Below are 22,589 nucleotides of genomic sequence, written 5' to 3'. Positions count from 1 at the left end.
ATCTAATGATCAAGCATTAGATCTACACTCATTAAGATAAGATCCATATAGTTAAGCCCAAATAATTAAGACAAACACATCACGATTAACATGATAAAGGTTAATTATATTAAAATTAACAACCCCGACAATAGAGGCGATGGAAGATTGCAGTGATGCTTATTTCACCAAAAAAAAATGCCTTTAGTGTTGGGCATGAATGGCATCATCACATGGACAGAAGACGAGTGTGGTCCTCTATTGTCTTTAAAGACTCGTTTCAAAAAAATATATGGGAAAATGACTTTCCAAAACCTTCATTATAGATAAACAAATACCTTCATAATCCCATATATTGAGGAAGCCATCCTCAGCAGCTCTTCTAAAAATTGATGCTTTGTCAAGAAACCACTGGAATAAAGTTAAAAGGACAGTAAGTTATAGCAGCACTTAACAGAAGTATTCCAATGCTAATAATATAGTAATATAGCATGCCTGAACATAGAGAACAACAACCTTGTGACCATCAAGTTTGTGTACTGGTGCACCAACACCACCAGAAGTTAGGTTACGTTGATCAAACATATGCACAGACTTATCAACAAACCTGAGAAAAAATATGATCATAGATAAAGAAATGCTAAGGCTGCATATAATCACTGACTCACAAACTCAAGACATCATGTTTATAGGAGAAAGTAACAAAATACTGCCTAAGAACCAGCAGAGGTTATAGAATGGGAACAAATAAACATCAAGAATATACGTAGTCACCAGCTCTCCTCATTGCAGCGATAACTCGTCGATAAAGATCAATTTTTAGCACAGAAAGGTCTTCCACCCACCAGTCCTGACAATGCATCATTAATTTTCCTGATCTGATATCACATTCTAAGTGAGCTAAACCAGAAACCAAATCAAAAGAAATCCGTAAACGATGCTGCAGGGGAAAATTCATTGAGTGGAAATTACCCAAAGATTTCAAATCAACTTCTCACGAAGACACAAATTCGACTCTAAATCATTCCGAAACCCTCCAATTAGGAACCAAAACTTCAAGGAAAGCTCGAATCACTTCTGACCTCTCTGTGACCCATTCTAACAAACAGGTAACGTGCAACTCTCTACAACTTGTTCATCATGGAAAACACAACACAACTCAACCTCAAATCATCGAACACCAGCCAAAATCTCTAGGAAAACCTACTGTGAACACATCAGAAATCACTGTCAAACAATTTTGGGTAACATACGCAAACCAAGCAGTAACCTTCAACCGAAACCTCCAACAAGAACACATCCCACCGAGAAGAAACCAACCCGAATCGTATACAAAGAAAAACCAATCAAACACATCCACAGAAGAGGAAAACATATCGAAAGCGTCTACAAAAGAAGTAAATCAAAACATCTCCAGGAAGAACAATCAAAGCCTTTACCAGAAGAAAACCAGTCGAAATCCATACCAAATCCTCACTTTCTATAGGTTTTCCACCCCACTATACCTCATGGATTTCGAGTTATCACAGGTAGATACACTTGCCTCTTTCTTCTTCGTCTCGCCTCCACTCGTCCTCGCGTTGTGCCCCGTCAGCTGTGGCGCCACCTGCGAAGCTCAGCTAGGCAGCGAAATGGCGCGACGAGTGGCTCTGTCGACTCGGGAAAAATGGAAAGAAGAGAAGGGTCGGCGGAATCGGGCAGGGAGATGTGACGAGGAAATGAACCCACTGTTCAAAGGGGACAGCGATGGCGATAAATCGAGGGAGCGGAAGTTGAGGCGGTGCCAGCAGCTAGGGTCGAGGGAGGCGCGGTACCAGGACTTGCAGACGAAGGGGACGGCGACGGCGAGATCTCCGAGGGCGAGGCGGCGGAAGGGGAAGAGGGAGATGAGGCTGAGGTTTAGGTTTAGGTTTATGCTGAGAGAAGGGGCACGATATTGGTTTAGGTTTGGAGGGAATTTTGTGAAGTCTTGTAAATTTTGGCCGGTGAAAAAATTAAATTATTATTTTTTGGTTCATTAACACCGGGTTTTAAAAACTGCTGTTAAAACCTGTGTCTATTAACAAAAAAAAAGGCGCTCATAGACACCAGCTAAAAAACCGATGTCTATGAGCGAAAATCTGCGCTCATAGACACCAGTTTTTAGAAAAATCGGTGTAAAATACTCAAAGACATCGGTTTTTACTTAAAACCGTTGTTGTTCCACCGATGTCTATGAGGGTTTTTCTTGTAGTGACTCAATCCGATACACGCTCAATGCCTTCCCCAAAACTCCAGAGTGGGCCTCCTTAGTAGATGCATACTACATCTCTAAGGACTTCGAGGTAAGTACTTTAGAAAATTTATTTTCTACTTTTGAACTTCACGAATCTCGAGTTGCAGAGCCTAATGGAGTAGAGAAGACTAGTCAGAACATTGCCTTAAAGGCAAAAACAAACGCTTCTGACTCTGATGCATCGATTGATGAAAACGAAGCTGCATTAATGGTAAGATGTTTTAATAAGTTTTTCAAATCTAACCAATTTAGATCGCAGTCGAGTAAACGTCATCAAAAGACAAGGACAGTCTGTTGCTACAATTGCAACGAAGAAGGGCACATCAAGGATAACTGCCCAAAGTTAAAGAAAAAGGAGAAAGAGAAGGCAAAGACAAAGTATAAGAAACCAGAATCCTCCAAGCACAAGAACCTAAAGGCCACTTGGTTAGATTCGTCATCCTCCGAGTTAGACCTTGAAGAATTCTCGGGATTAGCGCTAATGGCAAGCCATCAACTGGAAGAAGAGTCAACCTCAGAAATGAACAAAGATGAAGGAGGAGGAACATCAGAAGAGGAAAGCTGCAGTGAAGGGGGAGCATTACCAAGTCAGGTAAATAAGGTACGTGCTCTAACCCCTACTCAGTCATTTAAATTTATCAAATCTCTTTCTAAAGATTTGTTTAAATTAGAAAAAGAAAATACTGAATTGAAAATGAAATTAGCAAAAGCATGTCCACTAGAAATGTATGATCAGCTAAAGTTAGAAAATGAAAAATTAAAAGTTGAAATTGAAAAATTAAAAAATAATGCATGTTTAAATAAATTTCCAAAATAAAAAATTAGAATTTATGAAAAATTGAATTGGTACATTAGAAACCATCAGGGTCAACTTAAAAGAGTGCCCAAGAACTATGTACCCCCTAAATTTTTGAATAATCCGGTAGGAAGGAACCTCTATTGGGTTCCGAAATCTATGATAAATTAATTTATCAAATTAAGGCTTTCAAGAGAGAAAATTAAACAAAGAATTTCTTTATGAAGATTTGTCTAAGGAAGTGGTTGTTGCTCCAATAACCAAGAAGGCCTAGTGCCTCGCCACGACCTGGAAGCTGAAATATTGAAATAAAATGTTTAATTAACTTTCTGAAAAAGCATTAAAAATGCTTTAAAGATTTACATTTTTTTAAAAAAAAATTCTAAAAAAATTCAGCTTACTTAGAATTTTTTTTTAAATTTCTAAAAATTAATTTTGACTTAGAAATTATTTTGAAAAAAAAAATCATTCTGTTTAGAAAATTTTGGAAAATTCATCTTACTCAAAATTCTTCTAACTTAAAAATCTGCTAAATATTTTTAAATATCATACTCTTACCCCATTTTGCTGTGATCAAAGGGGGAGAGATTAGTACAAGTCTAGGGGGAGATAATTTTTTTTCAAATTTTTTTTCTCTTAAAACTTTTATTTAGTTGCAATTTTACTTATTGTAAATTTATGCTTAAAATGTTAGTTTAGTAATTCTCCTTAAAATTACTATTTGTCTATTTTTTTACCCTAACTTGAACTTGGGTTGATGCACATAAAAAAGGGGGAGATTGTTAGACCCTGCGGGTGTTTTGATGTGATCAACCAAGTTGGTTAGGTCCTACTTTGTGTTTGACCCCTGTGTCTGAGTGTGCAGGAGTTTAGGAGCGCAGGAAGTCGAGCGGAAGACGCAGCTAGCGAGAAGGACGGCACGGGAAGGGAGCCGACGGGCTCGGTGCGTCTGAATGACGAGAGAGCTGTGGAAGAGTACACCGGTGGGAGAGAAGAACGTACACGGCGTTCGAGGGGCGTTAAGCCGGGAGAAAGGCTGCTCGAGGAGAAGGCAGAAAATTGGGTTCGGGTGAGCCCTATTTCGGTTGACCGGAAATCACCCAAAAGAACGGGACTTCGGAAGACGAAGCAAAGAAGCATTCAAGCTGGAAAAGGCTGCCAGCCAGCTTGGAGGCGCCTCCATCAGGCTTGGAGGCGCCTCCAGCTTGAGGGCGCCTTCAACCCCTGTTGAAGGCGCCTCGGACCTGGCAGAATTGAACATTGACCTTTTGGATAAAGTTTTATCCACTCTCTCGATGGAGGCACCTTGGACCCCTATTGGAGGTGCCTCGGACATCCGAGATAGGATTTCCAAAGGCTATATAAAGGCCTCTAGAACTAGGAATTACATATCAACTGTTCCATCAACTCTGTAATCAATTTCTAGCAATAGTTCTGAGCTATAAGAGTGTAAAAGGTTTCTCCGCCTTCAGAGAACGAGATTCTTCAGTGCGCTTTTCCTTACTGCCTTGGATTAACAACCCCCTGGGTTGTAACCAAGTAACTAGTTGAGTTCCTTTTTGTTTCTATTAATTTATTTGTTATTATTACTATTGATTTTATTTTGAGTTGAAAAATCCGAGGAGAGTAGTTTTAATTTGTGCAGACAATTCACCCCCCCTCTTGTCGACCTCTACTGCACCAACAATTTATTTGGTTTTCTGAAGTAGATAACTTTTTATGCAAGCATGAAATAATTTTGAAGAATTTTTTACTTAGAAGAGATTGTCCTCATTGGAACCTTCGGAAATGAGTACGAACTTGTGGCTTGAGTCATATTCAGACTCGTCATCTTGATCCGCCTCGCTTTCTGATTCCGGTTAGGATGCCATCAACGCGAGGTAGTTGTGATGTTTCAATTCGTCGTTGTCCTATTCTTCCAATGACGACTCATCCCAGGTTGCTTTGAGTGTCTTCTTTCTCTTGAAGTTCTTGGGTTTATCTTCCTTGATGTTCGGGCACTCGTTCTTGTAGTGGCCCTTTTTATTGCATCCAAAGCAGGTGATTCTTGACTTGCTGATGTTGGACTTGATCATCTTTTGAAGGTCCTTGATGCTGAAGTCCTTCTTCTTCTTAGTGAACATTCTCCTTACCTTGTTCATCAATTGCTCTTCTGCATCTAAGTTTGTGTCATATTTAGATTCATCCTTTTGCTTGGTCTTGTTCTTGGTCTATTTTGTAGAACCTAGAAGGAATATTATATCTTTTTTTATCTTTTGGGAGTTAGTCTGTTCGTGCGGCTCTAGTTCACAAAATAGTTTGTCTAATTTAAGTTTATTTAAATTCTTTAAAATTTTATAGGCATTTACTACAGATGCCCATAGTGTATTTCTAGAAAAAGAATTCAGAGCATACCTTATTACATCTCTGTTCTCCAGTTTGTGGCCAATTAGGTGGAGCCCGTTTAGAATGTCCTTGATTCTTGCATGCAACTGAGTTATGTCTCTCCATCCTGTATTTTAATATTAAGCAAATTATTTAATAGTAAATCACTCTTTGTTACCTTTGCATCACTTGTGCCTCAGTTTATCCCAGAGTTCCTTAGTGTTCATGAATGGTCCGACTTGGTTGAGTTTTCCCTCGTTAGTCTGCATTGAAGAGTGTTTACTGGCTTGTTGTCAATTTGTGCTTTTTTTCTTTATTTCTATGTTCCAATTCTCCAGGTTGAAATGTATTTTCGTTGCTTCATCGATTTTCTTCTTGTACCCTTGTAGAATAGAGAATCACTAGTCGATGTCAGTTTTCAAATAGACCTCCATGCTCTTCTTCCAGTAGGAGAAATCATCTCTGTTGTATAGAGGTGGACGAACAGTGTTATAGCCCTCACTTTGTGCCATTGAGAAGTATTTTTGCATAAATAAAAAAACCAGAAAAAGGTACCAAGACTTGGTCTTGGATTAATAGTGTTGGAGAAGAAAAAAATATAGAGCTCGAGTGGTGTTGCACCAACTTCGAGCAAAAACCGAGGCGAAAGAGAAATTTATCTAAAAGGGTTATCGTAATAGTTCAGATATAATCAAAAATCTTAAAATAAAAAATGAATAAGAAAAAGCCCCCCGGCTTGATTGGTGGTTGCACCAATTCAAAGCAAACCTTGCTCTCATACCACTTGTTGGATCTTTACACACGTGAGAGGGAGGGGGGTGAATCACATGTATTTTAAAAACTCTATTTTTAGGTTTTATAAAGCAAAGTGCACAGTGGAATTAAACAAAAATAGAAACAAAAAACAAGAACATAATAACTCGAGGAGTTACTGTAAGACCGTTAGATTCGATAGAGGGGGGGTGAATATCGATTCGAAAATATCGAGTATAAACGCAGCGGAAAAGTAAAATAGACACAATGGTTTTACTTCGTTCGGAGCCTGTGACGACTACTACTTGAAGGCCCGTGGTCCTTGACCACTTTCGTTGGGCAATCACTAGCAATTCGAAATGATGATTACAAAAGAACCATACAGGGAATGCTACTGAAAACTGAAAACAAATACCGACAAAAAGGGAAAAGAACGGAGCGTAGTGTCGGAGCTTTGTTGGCGTCGCACTGAACGTCGAGCAGCAAGACCAACAGTAGAAGAGTTCTCAGCTTAATTGATTGATTCTGAAGCTCCTGCCTTGGGCTTCTTTTATATACTGTTCCGGGCGCCTGGATTCCTTCCGGGCGCCTGGAATGTGACGTAACTGCTCAAACCGAGATGCTCCACGTGGCGACGACTTGGCTGGATAGAATTCGCCTTCCGGGCGCCCGGACCACCTTGTTCCAGAAAACTCCCTTTTCCTGCAAAACAAAGTTAGTCCGAGGCAAATATACATCCTGTAAGACAGATTGTTAGCACAGTTAAAGTTCAACAGATGGATAAAAAGAGTATGACTTAGATTCCGTCTTTCCGAGACCGGAATCTAGTCATGATCTCGACTTAGACATCCGAAATGGATCTAAGCCGGATCGGCGCTAATGTCCCTTCCGGAGCGTCCTCACGATCCTCCCTCCGGTGACTTACCTTGCTTACCGCCAGACGTCCGGTCAGCCCGTCGACCGTCTGGACTTCTGTCCAGTCAGCCCGTCGACCTAGCCGGACTTCTTGCCAAGCGTCCGGTCGGCCCGTCGACCGCTTGGACTTCTCGCCAGCGCCCGTCGACCCGCCTGGCCTTCTCGCCAGCTATCTAGTCAGCCCGTCGACCTAGCTGGACTTATCCTGCACACTCGATCAGAGTGTTAGATAACAACGAACCTAACTTAACCTGATTTGTCATTCATCAAAACTTGAGTTAGACCGTTTGTGCTAACTGCACCAACAATCTCCCCCTTTTTGATGGAATGACAACCTGGTTAAGTTAGTGATAAATATATGCAGAAATCAAGCATGATTTTTGAGGTTTTTAAGGTTTTATGTTAGTTTTTCAAGTTGGCATTTAGTTGTTCTAACTTAACCACCTAACCCTCCCCCTTTGGCATTCATCAAAAAAACACAAGGGTGAACAATCATAGTGTAGAGTTACTGTAAAAATCTGAGTTTGGTTCAAGAAAACAATTTTCAAAGTTAATCAAGCTAAATTTGAAAAAATTAAGGCTAATTTGATAAAAGCGAAATTTGGAAAGTTTAATTTTCAATAGTTAACTTTTAAAATCAGGTGTGAAAATTAGGTGGGATTAAACTTCCAAGTTTTTCAAATACTTAGTTAAATTTTAACTCTTTGTAAACTGATGTTCAACCACAAGTTAGTTTTAAAAAGCATTTTTCAAACACATAACATTTTAATTAATTTCTCCCCTTGAACTTGATACTAAAATTTAAACAGCTGTCTAACCAATTAGTTACTAACTAACTATCAGAAAATAGTAGTTTTCACTTGGTTAGTCAGATTAAGTTGATTATAAGCAGTCAGTATTTGACTTGACTGATGAACTTAATCTGATTACTGTCTGATTTGTATTTAACGTCCAGACTTATGCTGATGCACTGAGATAAGCATCTTAAGTCCAGACAGTTGGCCTATGCATCTCACCCCTTTCTATGTTTGTCAACCCACGCAAGGTAAACCTAAAGTGTTGGTGAGATGCTCAAAAACTAGCCTTATGGGTGCATGCTTTCTATGGACTCCAAGCTAGTCTAAGGCCAAAACTGTTTTTGAAAGTCTAAAAATGGAAGGTTTTGAAAACAAACAAATTTGACTTATAATTTGAAAGAGTGATTTTAGAAAATAATTTTGAAATTTAAAATTCCTAGGCTACCGAGATAGAACATAATCAATGTAGGTCTGAAATATCACTAGATAAATTCAAAATATTTTACAAGTAGTGTAGCTACAGAAGTAGGTCATAACTAAAGCTACTGAGATGATGAAGGGGTTGGTCCAGATCCCAAGGATCGAAGAAGTGCCATCAGCTCAGTGTGTCGGGTGCCCCCGGCAGCTCGTAACTCGGCAACCTCTCGCCGTATGTCCCGATGAAAATCAGAGTTCTCCTGCTGGAGACTCGCCATAGCTTTCTCTAGTCCGGTCTCGAGCTGGGGGCGGTGGTGGAGCCGGTGCGGCTTCCTCTGGAAATAGTGCGAGCATGGACTCGTCCACCTGTGCGTCTGGATCTGGCTGGTGTTGTGCCCCCCTCCGCCAAAACATAGTCCCGTCATCCCTATCTATCTGGACACCAGCTAGGGAGAAGTTCCGAGCCGCTATAACATCGAACTCGGTCATATGGGTAATGTCTCCTCTAGTGACATCAATGTGCAACGAGGACATATAGGCTGTCAGAATGTGACAAAATGGCATGTGGACTCGTCTATCAGTCACGAATCCCGCCGAGTAGATAATGGTGGAGAAGATATGTAGGCTGATGTCAATATCTAACCTATGACTCAGGGCATAGAGTAAGAACGAATGAAATGGGCGCATCACAGTGATGTCCCGAGTAGTCAGTGGTAAAATGTAAAGGACTAACACCCTATAAAGAGCGTAGTCCTGGACTCGAAGTTCTACCGACCTAAACTGTGTCACAGTGGGATCTCGCTCTCCTCCAAAAAAATACGAATAAATCGTATCGAGAGTAATATGTGAGTAGGGATCTCCGAATGGTAGATCCCTGGGAGGATAACACAAAAAGGAACAAGTAGATGGACATAACTCTAAGAACTCTCGGATAGTAGTAGGGGAAAATATGATATCAGTGCCTGCTGCCCTAGTGGTATAGGTGAGATCGTCTACTTTCACTAGGTTATTACAAAATTCGGCACACAGACTTATGTTTATTGGACTGGTATATTCGACAAGGTTCTTTAAGTTATAGTGGTCTATAACCTCTAAAACGGAGTGACATGACACTAGAAAGAAAGATCTATCTATGCAGGCAGTCCTAATGGCCTTATAGATAGTTGACTCAAATTTAATCCTAAGTTCGTCTGTGGGGAACCTAGGGTCTGTACTAGCATTGGAGGGTCCAGCACCAGTATTTGTTCGTTTCTTACTGTATATATATATAATAAAACATTCTAAGAAACAAAATAAGAGACCAAATTCTAATAAAATTTTTAGGGAGGGGAATAATTTTTTACCGAGGAGCCATCGACAAATAAAGATCTAACGACCTCGGTTGAATCGCAACAACGTCTTCACCGCAAGAAAATTTTAATTTAGAGTACTTTCGCACTGAGGTTCGGAGTGAACCTTGGCAAAAGTGAGAATTAGTGGTGCAAAGATTGGGGGCGCCTGCTGCCCCTTATTTATAGGGGACTTCGGGCGCCCGGATCCCTTCCGGGCGCCCAGGGTTGATTTAGGGTGGGGCGCCCGGATCCCCTTCCGGGCGCCCCGGAGGGGAATACCAGGGGCGCCCGCCCCTGGTTTTTGACTGCATTTTTTTTTTTTTTTGTTAGAGTTTTGGGTTTTGGAGTTAAGTTTTAAAATTTTGTAATTAAAATTTTGAATTAAATATTTTGAAACTGAATTTTTAAAAAAAGAGTTTTGAAATTAAAATTAAAATTTTGAAATTAAATTAAAGTTAAAATTTTGAAATTAATTTAAGTTTAAAATTTTGAAATTAATTAAAATTAATTTAAGTTTAAGATTAAAATTTTGAAGTTAATTTTTAAGTTTAAAATTTAAAATTTTGAAATTAATTTTAAAGTTAAAATTAAAAGTTTTGAAATTAAATTTTTAAGTTAAAATTAAAATTTTGAAATTAACTTTTAAGTTAAAATTTTAAAATTAATTTTTAAGTTAAAATTAAAATTTTGAAATTAATTTTTAAGTTTAAAATTAAAATTTTGAAATTAATTTTTAAGTTTAAAATTAAAATTTTGAAATTAATTTTTAAGTTAAAATTAAAATTTTGAAATTAATTTTTAAGTTTAAAATTTTGAAATTAATTTTTAAGTTTAAAATTTTGAAATTAATTTTTAAGTTTAAAATTAAAATTTTGAAATTAATTTTTAAGTTAAAATTAAAAATTTTGAAATTAATTTTTAAGTTAAAATTAAAATTTTGAAATTAATTTTTAAGTTAAAATTAAAAATTTTGAAATTAATTTTTAAGTCAAAATTAAAATTTTTAAGTTAAAATTAAAATTTTGAAATTAATTTTTAAATTTAAAATTAAAATTTTGAAATTAATTTTTAAGTTAAAATTAAAAATTTTGAAATTAATTTTTAAGTTAAAATTAAAATTTTGAAATTAATTTTTAAGTTAAAATTAAAATTTTGAAATTAATTTTTAAGTTTAAAATTAAAATTTTGAAATTAATTTTTAAGTTAAAATTAAAATTTTTAAGTTAAAATTAAAATTTTGAAATTAATTTTTAAGTTTAAAATTAAAATTTGAAATTAATTTTTAAGTTAAAATTAAAAATTTTAACTTTAAAATTTAAGCCTTATTCATCTCACCCGATTTATATTATCAATCAGGGGATCCTATGATTTTGTGAGATGAAATTGGTTTGATTACAGAGTTTTGGTTTAACTTGTGTTAGATTCAGACTTAGCTTTGGTTTCCACAAATAGGCATTCTTCGGATAAACTTCTAAGCTTGGTGAGTCACATGGACATCATTAGAAGTAACCAACCTTTCGAGGTTTTCCGAATAGTCCTATCCAAGGAACTTAGTATCAAATCTTGGTCTAACTGGTTAGGATTCGTTTAAGGGTAGCTTCGGTCAGTTCCACTTGGCCAAATGCACCAGATCGAAGCCATATCTTTCTAGACATGCGATGCCCAAGCTTCCCTAACGTACTATCATCCAAAAACTTCACCAGTACCATGAGTCAAGTTAAACTTGGTCTCTTTTTAACTAATCCTAATTACCCTGCCGGGTTAGTTTGTTTTGGGTTACCCTGTCGGGTAGGTTAGTTTTGGAGGTGCCAGCTATTCTGGAGCCTCCACCTGAATTATTGACCATTAATTTAGATTTTGGTTTTAGGTTTGTGTCGATTCTTTTTATAGTTATGGTTAACTTGGTGATAATTTTGTTGATTTTTAAAATGTTTAGATTTTGAATTTGATTTAGGTTTGTATTTTGGATTTTGGTTTCGTTTATTCGATTTTATATAATGTATTTTTTCTTTAGGTATATAATATTGATTAAGTCCTACTTGCGTGGTCAGACACGCTTTCGGAACCCAAGCTAGATTGGTTGATTTATATTGGGTTATTAATGATTTGAAGGTTTTATTTGAATTCGACTTATATCCTAGTCCGGTTTTATTATAACATGCTTTTTGATTATTTAGGATTAAGTCTAGATTTTTTGATCTTGTTGTGAATTTTTCTAACATTTCCTTTAAATTGTTAACCTCATTTTTTAATGATAAATTCTCCTCCTCAAGTGTTAGATCTTGAGTTGGATTTGAATTTTTGATTTGTTCCTTGAGGTTTTGATTTTCCTCAAGAAGTGATTTGTTTTCATTTTCTACTTTAGTTAATTTACTATTTAAACAGGAAATAATTCTAAAAATTTTTTTGTTTAAATTAAAATATACCTCATTCGAGTCTTCGGAAACGAGTACGGACTCGTGGCTTGTTTCGGGTTCAGACCCGTCTTCATCTTCTGACTCGTCTTCTGTTTCAGCTTCGTGGGCCATCAGTGCGAGGTGGCTCTGATGTTTCTGCTCTTCTTCTTCCGATTCGTCCGAGGAGTCGTCCCACGTTGCTTTGAGTGCCTTCTTTTTGGTTGGCTTCGGTTTGTCGAACTTCAGTTTTGGGCATTCGTTCTTGTAGTGTCCCTTTTTATTGCATCCGTAGCAAGTCACGTTCTTTTGTTCTGAGGGAGAACTGATCTTTTGAAGGTCCTTTTTGCTGAAGCTCCTTTTTCTCCTGGTGAACATTTTTCTTACCAAGTTCACCAGGTGTTCTTCGTCTTCAGAATCTTGATCGGAGTCTTCTTCAAGTTCAGGCTTGCTTTTCTTTTCTTTGGAGGAACCTGCAAATAAGGCTATACCTTTCTCGGCTCTAGCATTAGTTTGTTCGTGTAATTCCAATTCACAGAAAAGTTCATCTAACTTTAACTTAGAGAGATTTTTAGAAATTTTGTAGGCATCCACTATTGATGCCCACAAACTATTACATGGAAAAGCGTTTAATGCGTACCTTATTAAGTCTCTGTTTTCCATCTGATGGCCTATCGCATGAAGCCCGTTGAGGATGTCCTTGATACTCGCGTGAAGCTTGGCGTCGCTCGTTCCCTCGTGCAGCTCGATCAACTTGTCCCACAGCTCTTTAGCGTTCTTGTGTGGACCGACTCTGTTTAGTTCTTCTCTTGTCAATCCGCACTGTAGAGTGTTGATTGCTTTATTTTCGGTTGACGCCTTCTTCTTCAAGTCAGCTGTCCAATCTTCAGGATCCAGTATATTCCCGGAGGTATCTGCCGGAATCTTGTAGGGTCTCGTAACGCTCATCCATTGGTCGAAGTCTGTTTTGAGGTAAACCTCCATGCGCTTCTTCCAGTATGGAAAGTCGTCCCCGTTGAAGAGTGGAGGTCGTACTGTGCTGAATCCTTCTTGTTGGGACATTCTGTGCACAGGTAAATAACCAAAAAATATCCCAAGACTTGGTCTTGGATTAGTAGTGCGGGAAGAGAAAAATAGAAAAAAATCTAGATTCGTGTTACACTAATTTAAGTTAACGATACACTAGTTTTAGAATTAATTGAAGAAAAAATTCACCCCCTGTCTGATTGGTGGTTGCACCAAATCAGAGCGGTACCTGCTCTGATACCACTTGTAAGACCGTTAGATTCGATAGAGGGGGGGGTGAATATCGATTCGAAAATATCGAGTATAAACGCAGCGAAAAAGTAAAATAGACACAATGGTTTTACTTCATTCGGAGCCTGTGACGACTCCTACTCGAAGGCCCGTGGTCCTTGACCACTTTCGTTGGGCAATCACTAGCAATTCGAAATGATGATTACAAAAGAACCATACAGGGAATGCTACTGAAAACTGAAAACAAATACCGACAAAAAGGGAAAAGAACGGAGCGTAGTGTCGGAGCTTTGTTGGCGTCGCACTGAACGTCGAGCAGCAAGACCAGCAGTAGAAGAGTTCTCAGCTTAATTGATTGATTCTGAAGCACCTGCCTTGGGCTTCTTTTATATGCTGTTCCGGGCGTCTGGATTCCTTTCGGGCGCCAGGAATGTGACGTAACTGCTCAAACCGAGATGCTCCACGTGGCGACGACTTGGCTGGATAGAATTCGCCTTCCGGACGCCCGGATCCCTTCCGGGCGCCCGGATCCCTTCCGGGCGCCCGGACCTCCGGGCGCTGTGATCCCCTCCGGGCGCCCGGACCACCTTGTTCCAGAAAACTCCCTTTTCCTGCAAAACAAAGTTAGTCCGAGGCAAATATACATCCTGTAAGAAAGATTGTTAGCACAGTTAAAGTTCAACAGATGGATAAAAAGAGTATGACTTAGATTCCGTCTTTCCGAGACCGGAATCTAGTCACGATCTCGACTTAGACATCCGAAATGGATCTAAGCCGGATCGACGCCTAATGTCCCCTTCCCGGGAACGTGTCCTCACAGTCACTCCCCTCCAGTGACTTACCTTACTTACCTGCCAGACGTCCGGTCAGCCCGTCGACCCGTCTGGACTTCTCGCCAGCTATCCGGTCAGCCCGTCGACCTAGCTGGACTTCTTGCCAAGCGTCCAGTCAGCCCGTCGACCCGCTTGGACTTCTCGCCAAGCGTCCGGTCAGTCCGTCGACCCGCTTGGACTTCTCGCCAGCTATCTGGTCAGCCCGTCGACCTAGCTGGACTTATCCTGCACACTCGATCAGAGTGTTAGATAACAACGAACCTAACTTAACCTGATTTGTCATTCATCAAAACATGAGTTAGACCGTTAGTGCTAACTACACCAACAGTTACTTGGTTCAGAGCCTTCGACGACTCCTACTCCAAGACTCACGATCCCTCAAACCGTATCGATGGGAAATCAACTATAATCCTCTTTCAGAATCACCGGAAGAGGGAATCGAATACAGATAGAAAAATGAGGATAAGTATAACACGCTACACTTTCCTTTATACAGTAATTAAGTATAAAAAATAAATTTTTATTACCCAACACTTTTGAAGGACTACTCCTTAGCAATAATCGGGCGTGGTAGTTGTTGGTGCAGGTTGCACCAGAATCAAACCTAAGTTTTGATGTTGTCAAAGGTTCAAGTTAAGTCTTGTTGTGATCTAACAAGTTGACTAAGTATGCAGGTTGTCTACTTAATCGGGAAAGACCTAGTTGGAGGCTAGGCAAGAGAAGTCTTAGCAAATCGTGGAACCCAGGTGAAAGTCTGAGTGGGTCGAGAGGATCCGACGCCTAGCGATGTGATCGAGAGGTCTGGAGGACCGAAGATCAAGAGAAAAGTCCTGGCGAGCCGATCAAGGCTAAGTAAAAAGTCTAAACAAGATCTGGAGGATCAACATTTGACAGGTAGGTTGAAGTAAACAACTGAAGGAGCGACAGTGAGGTCAGGTCCCTGAAGGGAACAACCTAAGGTCGCTGATCCAACTGAAGAAACCGGGAAGGTTTCTAAGTTGAGATTAAGATAGTTCTACTGTCTAATATTACTCATGCATTATATATCACTGTTCTAACCTTTGTGTCACAGGAATATTTTGTTTAACTCTGTGTTACAGGTTCGGCCTGATCGGTCGACCGAACATAGGGATCGGTCAACCAAACCAGCTTGACTTAGACCAGAGATCAGTTCAGATCAAAGCGGGGCACATTCCGATCGAAGCTAGATCGGTCGACCGAACCATGATGACTCAACACAGTTCAGATCGATCAAAAGCAGGGAAGGAATCTATGTTGATCGGTCAACCGAAGCAGAAGATCGATCGACCGAACGAACGATCACATCATCAATGCGGCATTAAGTGCACATCTCGGCAAATCTCGATGAACAGGGAAGGATATTGTTCGATCGACCGAAACGAAAGATCAGTCCACCAAACTCTTAATGATCATTAAACACCGAAGATCGAATCAAAATCAGATCTCGATGAAGGTGGAAGGGTGTTGGTTCGGTCGACCGAACCCAGGGATCGGTCGACCAAACATCAACGATTCTTATAAAAGAGAGCTCGAGGTCTGAGGCTGGAGTAACACTATTTGGTTCAAAATTCAGCTCTGTGCAAGCTTTTGCTGATTGTGCTACTGCTCTACAACTCGCAAGCTGCTCCATCCAGAAGTGCCGACCAAGCTTCATCTTTATTATTGTCGGTATATTTATTTAAACTTGCATTGTACTTAAACTCTTACAAGATAGTAGGGTGTTACTATCTTGCATATTGTAAGTACTGCTTCTTTTCGAGGTTTTCGGAAAGAAGAGTTTTAGTGGATTGTCCATCAGTGCGGTCAAGGATTGCGGACCTTGGAGTAGGAGTCGACCTAGGCTTCGAACCAAGTAACCGAACTGAGTATTTTACTTTCCGCTGCATATTTTGATTGTTTTTAAATACGATAAGAAAAGTTTTAAGCGCGATATTCACCCCCCCTGCCTCTATCGCACTATTTCGATCCAACAGTAGTGTCATAGCTGAATAGTAGCACGAAGTTGGAGTAGTCAGAGCATCGAACGATTGCGTAGAAGCTTGTAGAAGAGTTGTCTTGAAAGCATTGGTCGAGCATCCCTTTTAAAGGGGATCGGAGGTGCCTTCAACGCCATTGGAGGCGCCTTCAACCCTAAGTTTTATCCCCCAAAAAATCGGCTCCTATTGTCGACGAAGCCCTCTGCCTTATCCAAGTGAAGGTACCTTCGAAGCTCTCCAAAGCGCCTTCAGCGCTAGGCTTCAAGGCGCCTTCCTTTGCATGGAAGGTGCCTTCACGCCTTTCTGCACGGGCATTCGACCAAGCCTCCTAGGCACCTTCAGTAGCACCAAAAGCACCTTGAGCACTGTTCATCAAGGCTGATTTTTCTTTCTTACTCCTGCAAAAATATGTTAGTTCAAAAGCAAAGTGCAACCTGCAAAATAGAGTTAGTATAATTATAAAATAGCAGTATTAATTAGTTCATATCTTTCCAAGACCAGGAACTAGTCATGATCTCAGTTTAGGTTTCTAAAACGGACATAAATTAGACCTGCGTCTAAAGTCTCTAATCGGGACTCATTCTCACTAGAACCCTCTCCTCGAGTGACTTACCTTACTTACCATACAGAATCACTCGAATCTACCTTGGTCTACCAAATCTTCCCACCAGTTGTCAGGTATGCAGATACAACTGGACTTCGGCCAGCTGTCATGTCCCGTGGATCCAGACAAACTTCCCACCAGATATCAGGTCACTACTTGACCTATCTGGACTTCTACACTAGCTATCAAGTCCTCCAGACCTAGCTAGATTTCAGTCTAGTATCAGGCCAGTCAAGTCCTATACACTTGGTAGAAAGGTTAGATCATACAACACATCTAACTTTAATTCACTTGTCATTGCATCAAAACTTAGGTTTGATTATTGGTGTCAAATGCACCAACAGAACAGTAGATGTGTAATCAAGCGTATGAGCATAATGAAGCGTATTAAAGCGTACCTCGCCAACGGAGAAAACCTCCCCTTTTATATCATATCTCATAACTTCCGCAATAATGAGGCAACAATGAATATTCAGTGTCAGAAGATGTCGGGTAATGGAAGATGTATAATCTTTTTCCAAGGAATCTTCAGTCGTTATATGTATATGAATAGTCTCTTGTAACCTCCACATTAATAATAGGAGTTGTACAACCACCCTTATAAGAAGGTACTAGTGGAGAACTACATCCTTCAAGTCTAATCAACTCTTGGACCGACCGTCCTTATATCGAAATGACAAAAATGAGAGTCTATCTCAATTGCTTAAGAGGAAAGATAAACAATAAAAATAGACTACTATAATAAATTCTACATCCTTGATATCAAAAACTAATAAAAGTTGTAATGATTAAAGTTGAGTCATCCATAAATCAAGTTAATTAATGGTGTTTATGAGAATCTCATAATTATAATTTCTGTAGTGATTAATTTAGTCAACTAATAGTCTCCAAGAAGTAACAATTGTTCGTATACAGTGCTCAAACTTTCAATTGTGCTTACCAGTAAAGATTTATGAATGGTGCCCGTTGGAAACCACTCTGCTCTGCTCTATCTCTTACTCAACAAATCAGTTTCCGTACAGTTGTATTTCGAATAATTTCTTGACACCAACAAAAGAAACAGTACGATGGGAACATGAGTTTTTTGAGGAATCATTCTAATTGTTCTGGTCATCATATTTAACTTTTAAAGGAAACGATGGTCTAGGTATCCCACACAATTTATTGAAAATTAAAATGAAAATAAAAATCAGTAAGATCCAAACTTACTACAATCACATAGCAGGAAAACTCAATTTGAAAAAAATGAAAAAAAAAATGGTGTAGTCATAAAAGAGAAAAAGAGGGATCGACGAAAAAGGAGAAAGAAGAAGAGTCCGCAGATGAGAAGGAGAAATCGACGATTCAATGGAGGAGTCAACGAATGAGGAAGCTGAAAAGGGAGGGTTTAGGGATATTTACATGATTTCCTTATATTTACTTTTCCTTTCTTTAACTTTCTGTGGGGTTAAATATTTTTAGGAAATTTATCTGTGCCGAAGGAATATGATTTCCAACTCCTTTAAATTTTTAATTAAGTAAATGATAGAAAACTTTTTGCAATGGAAAATTTCTCTAATTTTAATTAATTTCTGAATATGCGAGATACTTTTAAGTTTTAACTTTTTGATCCAACATTTTTAAGTCACAAAAATGTATGACATTAAGAACACAGCCATTTGCTATGGTCTATTTGACATGAAATATGGAAATTTTGCTCTAGTCTATTTCTTATCATAACTTTTGGATTTAGTTTCAATTTTTAATTAAATGTTTTTAATTAAATATTTTTAATTTAATTGGAGATTTTTTAAAAACAAAAAACATGCATAACGTGAAATATTAATTACTTATCTAGAATGGAAATAATAATGTGTTTATATAGATAAAAATAGAAGAAAATGTAAATAAATAAATAAAGTTGTAAGCCTTTTCTATGCTTTTTGAAAGGGAAGAAGTGAAAAATACAAAACTTAATTTCATTCTGGACGCCAACGAGAAAAAATTTATGGATGCTTATCCAAGGAAAAAAGAAAAATGCAAATTATATTAATAAAATTTTTGTCTATTATATTTAATCTCAATCAATTTTTTTATAGTTTAATAATACAATTTATTATGTCTCAAATGATGATGGAATAGTTAGGCGCTCAAGAAATTTAAGATTTAAATTTTAGTTGCAGTATATTATAGAAAATTTTTCTCCAATGAGAAATGAATTTAAGAATGATAATCGTTTAAATAAGCCTTCATAAGTGATTCTCGATTTATTCTTATGGTCAATAGAAACTTTTATAAAGTCAAGCTAATTATCCTATAATTAGCTGGTAGAATTTTTTTTTATAAAATCCTAATTATTTTGATAAAATAAAACACCTTTTATACAAAATTCCACAGATTAAAAAACTTGATGACTTAACTAATTTTTATTTTCCTCAACCGCAAAATAAAGTAATTGTAAGGTGGAGGGTATTATTTTTAAATATAGATATCCCGAATTGATTAATTTTAAAGATGATTAATAAAAATTTCCTATTGACCATTAAAATAAATTAGAAACATTCTTAAGCTTGCTTTTTAATTCGAATATTCTTAAGCGCGTTTTTTATTAAAGAGAAAAATCTCCTATAACATATCACAGCCGAACCGTACAACTGTTGCTATTTTATTTCTTGGGTTATTGTTGTTTTGATGTCAGTATAATTCTTATTTGATCCAGTGCAAAGTAGCATAGTTGTGAAGAAGACCACTTTTTAATGAATTAATTGCTAGTTTATTGTTTGATCATTATTTTTTTTTTATGCCAATGTATTTCCTTATTCATATTATGTTTTTTAGAAAGAAATTATTCGCTTTCTAATATAATTTTTATGTTTCAAATATTAAATTTTATTTCTATAGAATAAAAGGAAAAAAAAATAGGGTATTAAAAAAATATCTTATATATATTGATCTTTTCTATTTTCCTATATTAATTATATATTACCTTTTTTATTTATTAAATTTTAGAAAAAGAGGAACATGTCCTGACCTTATATATTAATCAAAACAAAGTAATAATATATCACAATTTCTTAAGGTGGGAACGGCTTATTTAAAGGGAAGAAGAAGAGATTGATGGATAAAAGGTCGCAACTATTATTAGGTTTTGTATCATTCCGAAGCAGAAATTTAAGATTATTTATTTTGTTTCAGCTATTAATATTGATTCAGTGAGTTTTTTTTTTTTTACCTGGTACAAGTTTAAGGCCACGGAATTCAGGAGAGTTATCCCATCCCCACGAGGTTGCAGAGATCAGGACGATGCCTAGAGATAGTGTCGGCGAGGAGGAAGAAGAAGAAGAAGAAGAAGAAGACAAGGGAACATTGCTGTCGTGGGACGCCATTCTACCTGACGAACTCCTGCAGAAGGTGCTCTCCTTGTTGCCCATCGCCAACATCATCAAATTGAGCATCGTGTGCAAACGGTGGTATGAGGTGGTTCACTCCTGCCCCCCGATGTCGTGGGAGATGATGGCGCCACAGAAGCCATTGTTCTTCAGATCCTGCTTTAACGACTGTGCCTTCTCGGGCATCGTGTACGACCCTTGTCTCCTCCGATGGTGCAACTTCAACTTCCCCCGCTTAGAAAAGAGTATGTGGTGCACATCCTCCTCATGCGGCCTGGTCTGCTTGATGAACCCCAATGACGAGAGCCGCTTATTGGTCGGCAATCCCATCAAGAGAGACTGGAAGCAGCTTCCTCAAGTCCCCGCCGGCTCTTTCCCTCACTGCATCGCGCTCGCCTTGTCGTTTGACCGCCGCACACGCGGCTACACCGTGGTAGTCGCCAAGTGCACCCGCACCCAGCAATTGCCAGGGAAGTCCAAGCAATGGCACTTATCGGTCCACATGTACCAATCGACGACGAAATCGTGGGCCACTCCCTTCGCCCAAGACCTCGGCCTCTGGAAAGGCAGCTACGAGGCCGTCATATGCGACGGCGTGCTCTACTACTTCATGAGCCATCAGGATCTGACCACCCCCCACTTAATGGCGTTCGACCTCATGAAGCCACCCTCTAGCATTCAGTCACTACTTCAAGAATCTATTCCTGCACCATACCCTCTTATCTATGCTGGGTTGATCAACCTGTCGAACAAATTGGTCATGGTCGGCGTGAAAGACAACTGGCCGCACGAGGGAGTGGTGATTTTGGAACTCGAGGATAAGACATGGCGGGAAGTGGCTCAAATGCCCATCTCCATGTACAAGAAGTTACGTTGCAACTACTTAAAATGCTGCTGCGGCGCCGGCGACTTCCTCTTCATGAAATCCTTAATGTGGCCGGCACTACTTACCTTCGACATGAGGCAGAAGGTGTGGAAATGGTCAAGCCACCACTACGTTGAGCAGTTTGACTTCTGCAACAGACCGAAGTCCCTATTCTACTGCGGCTTCTGCTTCGAACCGAGGCTCGACGTCTCCTCTTGATCTCTCTGCTGCATGCTTCATTTAATTTACAACTCGAAAAAAAAATATTTTTTTAGTTTCATCTTGCTTTGTTTAAGAAAGAAATTTTTATTATTTGCTATGATTTTGTTCATCTGTGTATGAGAAAGAGTAACGAATAAGCTAAACTACATATGACAAAAGGTGATTTATTCCCTCATAAAACTGTTAATTTATTCCTAGGCTAACGTAGAGGAGGTAAATTACGGATGACTATTAGCTATTAGTATAGATGATCAAAACATGAGGAAGACATGCTCAGACACAACACACCATGTCTTAACACCGCACCGTGTCGCCCCGAGGAGATGGGGGCAGTGCGTAGCATTGCAAACGTAGCATTTCATGCATCTTTGTCATCTCATGCAAAATTAATCATTCCTAATTTGAAGACTGTTTATGGACTTTAAGAGATTTAAACTCAGATGAAAGTTTACTTTAGGGAAAAAGCCGAATTAGTTACAGTGAGATCTTATATGATTTTAGTTTTAGTTCCCCTAAGTTTTAGTAAGGGAGAAATTTCTGTATTATGGTCCTCATCTTTTAATCACCTTTTTATTTTAGTTTTTTTTTTAAATTTCTTACTGAACTATGAAATTTTATTTTATTTAACACATCAATTTGAATTTATTTAATTTTATAAAGATGCTTTTGAGGCCAATCAAAGTTCTTATTTTCCACAAATTCCTAGATATTGATTCGACACTAGTTAAAAGTTATTAATGAATTAAATTATTAATGATTCTAAATTCATTAGAATCACTTTAAATATAAAATATTCTCTTATGGTACTCTCCTAAGTTTACAAATACTCACATTTCTTAATTTCAAAACATTTTAAATTATCCATGATAGCTAAAACAATTCCATACATAGTCATCAACACTATCCTCCCTCTTATACTCTCTTAAGTCTAACTATCTTAAAAATAATTTGATATTATTTTTAGTCATCAAACTCAAAAGTTATTATTTATAATTTTTTTTCGTCACTGACATACCTAAATTTCCTAATTTAAAAACTTTTTAAGTTATTAGTGAGAGTTAAAAAAAATCATAATGAGTTTAAAGTGTAATAATTGAAGTGCATAAATTCATTATAATCATTTTAACTATAAATAGAAAAATTATAGAAGGTATTTTTTTTAGATATCTATAAATAGAAGGTGTTGAGAGATTACTTTTTTTTTTTTTCCAGGATCTTTCAATTTATTAATGTTTCTAGAAGGTAACAAGCACGTGTCTAGAGATATTAGTTACATATCGGGTGAGATTGTATAAGCAGGTGTCTAGAGGTATTAGTTTCATATCGGGTGATACGGTATTAAAAGTGTGATAGTATTTGGGGAGGTCTTCTAGTCCATATTTTTTAATCAAAAGATGGATCATATAAAATTGTGGTCGGATCA

General features: G+C 38.0%; 1 protein-coding gene across 1 annotated transcript; it reads left to right on the top strand.

Annotated features, from left to right (window-relative positions):
* Positions 1-1,487: 1,487 nt before the first annotated feature.
* LOC121979424 (F-box/kelch-repeat protein At3g61590-like) lies at positions 1,488-21,163 on the top strand. Its single transcript, XM_042531416.1, has 2 exons — positions 1,488-1,870; positions 19,933-21,163. The coding sequence occupies exons 1-2, from the start codon at positions 1,488-1,490 to the stop codon at positions 21,161-21,163; spliced, it is 1,614 nt and encodes a 537-aa protein (XP_042387350.1).
* The last annotated feature ends 1,426 nt before the right edge of the window (positions 21,164-22,589 follow it).

This window comes from Zingiber officinale, chromosome 5A (genome assembly GCF_018446385.1).
Source record: "Zingiber officinale cultivar Zhangliang chromosome 5A, Zo_v1.1, whole genome shotgun sequence".
Taxonomy (NCBI): Eukaryota; Viridiplantae; Streptophyta; class Magnoliopsida; order Zingiberales; family Zingiberaceae; genus Zingiber; species Zingiber officinale.
The sequence above is the reverse complement of the archived record's forward strand: the minus strand, read 5'-3'. Positions and strand labels throughout refer to the sequence as shown.

Excerpts from the sequence above, each read along its gene's own strand:
- LOC121979424 (XM_042531416.1), top strand. The coding sequence starts at position 1,488 with ATGGATTTCGAGTTATCACAGGTAGATACACTTGCCTCTTTCTTCTTC. Across the intron at positions 1,871-19,932 it reads AAGGGGAAGAGGGAGATGAG|TTTAAGGCCACGGAATTCAG; the intron begins GCTGAGGTTTAG and ends ACCTGGTACAAG.